Raw genomic sequence first — 6,000 nt, 5'->3', positions numbered from 1 at the left:
ATATGCTAGAGAGAGAACATGCATAGAGGGAAATTTGACACTGGCGCTGGAGGAGTTGGCTGTATATCGAGTTGTTGGCCTCGGTCGGAGATGCCATTGCAACCAAGCTTCTACAGGCGAAAGAAAAAATAGACAACATAACAACAACACAGGATACGAAAAAAATCCGACATACTTATGGGTTGCAGTCACACCTTCATGTCCACCACCCAGTCTTTGAAGATCGGAGGCATGTTAGGGTTCTGCTGAGGCCCTCTCTACCAACAAACTCTTTCAGGTGGACAAAGCAAAGATGAGGCAACAAAGAGAAGGACGGTTGTAGCGTTTCAACAAAATTAAAAAATCAAAAAGAAAAAAAACGATCCCATTAACCTTAGCTAAGGTTAGTGCTTGAAAACCATAGCTTCCTACGATTAATTGAAAGATTTTTATTTTTCATCATTGTGGACCCCTATTCACTCTACTATTCGGAAAAAATTATAACTCTAGATTTAAAAAGAGAACAACAAAAAGAAAACCATAGATAAATTTTTTTCATGAAAAAAATTCCTATGGATTCACATTTGAAAGAAACATATTAAAAATGTCATTTAAGTACTTGCATTGATGAACACTAGGCATGTCAAATGCCCTCCATCACTACTACCAACATTAAGAACACGATCAACAAAATGCAAAGAGGAGGTCACCCACATAAAGCCATGAATGCAGGTTTAATCACCTTATACAACTATTGACTGAAGTTGCATTTATACAATCCAGGGATATCGCCTTTTGAATTAGTCCCCAAAATTCCAATCCTTGAAACAATCGTCAAACTTAAACAACAATTGGTCGATTGGTGCATGAGCGAGGCGCTGGAGTAGTTGGTGCTGAATATAAATGCAAGATTGATAGCAACACAATTCACTCGCAGCCCAAATTGAGAACTAACCCGACGGCCCGACAGCATGTCTGGCCAGACCCCGGAATTCTCCGTCTTTGATCCCCGCAGGATTCCGAGCTACGAGGATCGCGATTGGAAAGATGGCCCTCTCGGCAAGGCCTTGCTAAAGATCGGCGAGGTCACCCTCGACAACTGGATGCCAGGAAAGGTCGGCATAATTGCCCACCGCGGGTATGCCAATCACGACGACAAGTCTCGCCTGCCCGTCCGTCCACGAGTGCAGCGACCAGGCTTTCCAGGGATGTGTCCATATTGGCGTCCGCATCCCGGAGGTTGATGCGACACCCACCGCCTACGGGGAGGCGGTCTTGTTCCACGACCAGCATCTCCAACGCTGGACCAGCGCTTCTGGCCCGGTCGAGACCACCCCATTCCCCCGTGACACCACCTACGTCAATCGGCAGATCAACATCGCAACACTTAAGGTCGAAGACATCACCTTGCAGACCGACCAGATGCTCCTCGACTGCGGCGTCGACTTCATCATGGCAGTTGGTGTCGCCTCCTCATCTTCCTGGCAGTTGGTGGAAATGATACATGCGTGTGTAAGGGTGTCGTTTGGCTTTTTTTGTAGAGACGCCTCTCTCGTATAAATCAAATTCAAATTAAGGTTTTAGAAAACCTTCAACAATAATGATAATCCATCATCCCAACTATTTAATTGAATTCTTTTTTTCACACATTGTATGCCCCTATTAAATTAATCAATTGAAAAACGTTTGGGGGCCATATATTATTGCTATTCAGACATAGAGAAGCCCTAAATAAGCTATATAAGCCCCTGAGTTGGCGGCAAAAATGCGTGGAATACAAACCATACGCTGTTGCAGAACCAAAAGGGCGATTTCGGATCTTCACTTGGATTAAGAGGGCGACTTTTGCAAATCATATCCAATTTAGGGCACAAGAGACATGGTGCAGGAGGTGGTAATTGACAACGACGACGGCGACGACGAGTTCGAACCCCTGTTTAGCTATCAAAGGGTCTGTAGACCACCCTCCGATGGTATGAGCACAGCTTACATAATTCTCTTTGCCTTTGCATTTCACGGTTTCTTTTTTAGCTTTCAACAAAATAGCAAGAAAATTTGCTACAGAAACCATAAATTTCTGGTAATCAGAGAGAGAGAGAGAAAAAAACAGGAAATTTCCATTCCTCTTACATTACTGATCCATTTAAGTTTACAAAAGACAAATTTTAAAAACAAAATTTGAAAAATAAGCAAGTTAATGCCGTAAATCATGCATGGTTAAAATATCTGGTCAAGTACTTGATATTGTACTTTCGATGCTTCACTTTTCATGCCTCGGCTTAAGACAGGGCATCAGCCCAATGGGTTCATTTGGTGGGTCACCTAGGCCCATGGTGAGCAACTTTGCCTCCTGTTGGATTGCCCTTTTCGACCATTTCAGACCATGGTAAAGGTCCTCAAAAGCCAATAGTGGCTGTAGCAGAGTTTGCAACCTCTTCCTCTGGCCATGTGGCACGTGATAGGGAGGAGTGTGCAGCCTCATTCGGATACATTGGTCCAAGAGGAGCTGTCATGTGCACAGTGTGTATCTACCGTGTGCTATACGCATGCAAGACTAGTTTCGAGGCTTGGGGAAGCTTGGAACTAGGCAGGCTGATTGACGAGCTGAGTTAGGGAAATACTAACGGGCGGGCATCCAAGTATGGACGGACGGGCGGCCAAGTGTGGATGCCCGATGACCGGCCAAGAGCCTATAAAAGGGTGGCCAAGGTTAGTTATTGTATTATAGAGAGTCTCGCGAGTTTGTGAGAGCTCTATGGTCTTGGAGCCTGGATCTAGTGCAGACGTGCACCTGCTTTACGCAGCCGAGGCCGGCAGCAGTCTCGAGGCCTGCGAGGGCAGCTTCGTGGCGATATGGGACGTCGCGAGGAGGAGATTGGTCGGTACGTCAACCTAGTTAGCTCAGCTCGTGGCTCGGTGGGGACAGCCAAGATTGTGGGCTTGCCCACGGCTGTCATGGTTGGGAGGTGAGTCAGGCTTGCACCCCCTTGCTTGTTTGTTTGTTCGTTTGTTTGCAGGATTCGAGTTTCGAACCAAGATCGATCATGAGGGGATCCGTGGGGATTTGACAGTGGTATCAGAGCATACCTCGTGAACGAGCAAGTTGGTAGGTAGAGAAGAAGAGGTCGAAGAACGATGTGTTAAAAAACTTGCTGTTTTTTCTGTGCATACTACAGATTTCAGAATAGTATGTGTTTTTTTCCTTCATCAAAGACACCCATGTTGATGGGAGATGGTAGTTAAGAAGGGTTGATTGTTTTGCAAAAAGTAGGGTCTTTTTGCTTGGCAAAGAAGAGGCCTGTTTTGTTGTGTAGGTGCATAAACTGCAGGGAGAGAAACAGAGAAAAAGCACGTTTGCTTTTCTGGTTCGAACGAGAGAGAAAGCAAGAGACGTGCTGGATTGCTTATACGCGGGCAGATTGATGCGTTGGCACGCTTGCAGGCAGTGGTTACCGGCGGGCTGAAGGCGCCTAAGGCTAGGCGGCCAAGCGACCAGGCCACGTGGCCTTGTGGCCAGACTAGCGCAGCCAGCCCAGGCGGCGCCTAGGCCAAGCAAGCCGGCGCCCAGGCCAGACTGCGTCGCCAGTCCGGGTAGCACCCAAGCCAGCCCAGGCCTACGCAGGCGCTCCAGCCAGGCAGGAGGCCGATTCTGTGTTGGTAGGCGGCCCAGCGCAGGTGACGCCAGCAGCCGCCAGGTAAGTTGGCCGACGGGAGACTCCTGTAGCCCGGTGGGTGACGCCAACAGATTAGGAGGGAAGCGGAAAAAAAAAACACAAGGAAAGCATTTGTTTTTTTTTGGGGGAGTTTAAATTCTTAAAAAAAAAAGGTTTAAAAGTCCTCTCCTCTCCAAGGTTTTAAGGTGTTTATTTTTTAATTATTTAAAGATAATAGAATATATATATATATATATATATATATATATATATATATATATATATATATATATATATATATATATATTCAAAAAAAAAAAACACAAAAGCAAAGCAAAAGCTAAGTCTAGCTTTTGGGAGATTTTTTGGCTTTTAGGAAACCTTTATAAACCCCCTCAAGTAGGCTTCTTGCCACACATCTCTCAAGTTCTCAAGTTTTCAAGCTCTCAAGTTCGCTCGCACTTTCATTGTGCAAAGATTGAATTTTCTCTCCACATACCTTCTTCACGATGTCGACCCAAGAATCAGAGTTGGAGCCCCTTGTGGAACGTGAAGGCTTGCCGGCTACGAAAGGTACCGATGTCGACCCAAGAATCAGAGTTGGAGCCCCTTGTGGAACGTGAAGGCTTGCCGGCTACGAAAGGTACCGATGCCGATCTTTTTGACGATTTTGTGTCAAAAACAGATTTCCAAGAGTTCAAAGTAGCTCTCGAAGCTTCTTCGACGGAACGTCAGGCACAAATCGCAGCCCAGATGCAAGCTTTGCAGAACTCCATTGCTCTATTGACCACTACCCTCTCTACTTTCTCGGGTATGGATACCTTGGCTTCTGCTTTAGGCCCCAACATTACTCCGGAACCATTCGGGGGCGAGCAAAAGCAGCGAACTAAGGAGATCGTGGACACGTGGCTACACAAGTGGCAAGTTGTCATGTGCATCATAGATGCCATGGACATTCTCAGGGCTAGATCCAGAAGAGGCAGCCAGATAAAGAGAAGAACCGAGATGGAGTACAGAGCACTTGTGGCAGAGTAGATTGGCATGGAGAACAAGCTGAAGATCAGAAGTGTGTCGGCTGTTGCAGGACATTGGTGCTGGCTGCATAGAAAGGACTGTCGCTGCTCATGGAGGTGGTCGGCTGAACCAACATCAGGCGCATCAAGATCAAAGCATCAGGCGCATCAAGATCAAGGAGGACCACCCAGTCAGCTGAATTAATAAGCATTTAATGCATTAATACTGGCCGACCAGCAGGCCAGTCTACCCTTTGTCCAAGGGACCTATAAAAAGGCCCAAGTACTCATTGTTTTAGGCATTCTCTCCCACTAGGGGATTGGATCATTAGAGGTCCCATAGGGGACAGATTTTAGGGTTAACCACCTTTTCAAGAAGGCAGCCAAGGGCTGCAAGATATGTACCCTTTTTGTACCATAGTATATACTGAATTTCCAGCACTTCTCACTCTCTCTCTACCTGCGTTTTTGCATCAGATGGAGCGTTTTGCATCCGAAGGTTTCCAAGAGTGTTTAGGGCTGAAAGAAGACTACCCAGAGCTTCCGCGTGTTACATTGGTACCAGAGCATCAGGCTCAGCCAAGCTAAACATTGACTCAGTCCCATATGATGGTGTACAGCTCCAAGGTACAGGAAAGTTCGAAGCCCAAGGGAAGAACACAGAAGCGGGAAGAACTCCCAGGAGGTTTGTTGGTGGTGTTCCACAGTGCCAGATGGGGATGGCAGTTCCGTGAGCCAGATAGGTTCTCAGGTAACGGTCCCAAGGGAGGTTTATCCTCCAAGGGTGATGTGAGAGTGCCAGACTCAGTTCCAGGAATGAAGACCAAGACGGTGTTCAGAGTCAGGGCAGGAATGGATTGTGGACTAGAGGAAGACCAGATGCATAGATCTTCATCAGAGACAGAGTGGTTTGGAGAACAGACCGGATTTTCAGAGAAAAAGGTTTGCCAGGGATGGAAGATGACAGAGGGACTTCGGGACAAGATTGGGATGATGACAGTCATCCAAGAGCAGGTTGGATTCCGTCATCAAGTTTAGCAAAGGGGGATGTCATGTGCATCATAGATGCCATGGACATTCTCAGGGCTAGATCCAGAAGAGGCAGCCAGATAAAGAGAAGAACCGAGATGAAGGAGTACAGAGCACTTGTGGCAGAGTAGACTGGCATGGAGAACAAGCTGAAGATCAGAAGTGTGTCAGCTGCTGCAGGACATTGGTGCTGGCTGCATAGAAAGGACTGTCGCTGCTCATGGAGGTGGTCGGCTGAACCAACATCAAGCGCATCAAGATCAAAGCATCAGGCGCATCAAGATCAAGGAGGACCACCCAGTCGGCTGAATTAATAAGCATCTAAT

General features: G+C 46.8%; 1 protein-coding gene across 1 annotated transcript in view; it reads left to right on the top strand.

Moving 5' to 3' along the window:
• Positions 1-1,706: 1,706 nt before the first annotated feature.
• The window catches only part of LOC147631741 (Ubiquitin-like superfamily protein), a 44,401-nt gene continuing 40,107 nt past the window's right edge, over positions 1,707-6,000 (top strand). Inside the window, exon 1 of the mRNA XM_086808284.1 lies at positions 1,707-1,952. Within this exon, the coding sequence (XP_086664410.1) occupies positions 1,859-1,952 (94 nt within the window). The 5' untranslated portion in view covers positions 1,707-1,858. The remainder of the gene's footprint in view (positions 1,953-6,000) is intronic.

Source organism: Cibotium barometz, chromosome 14 (assembly GCF_041138505.1).
Source record: "Cibotium barometz isolate CiBa-2024 chromosome 14, ASM4113850v1, whole genome shotgun sequence".
Lineage (NCBI taxonomy): Eukaryota > Viridiplantae > Streptophyta > Polypodiopsida > Cyatheales > Cibotiaceae > Cibotium > Cibotium barometz.
The sequence above is the reverse complement of the archived record's forward strand: the minus strand, read 5'-3'. Positions and strand labels throughout refer to the sequence as shown.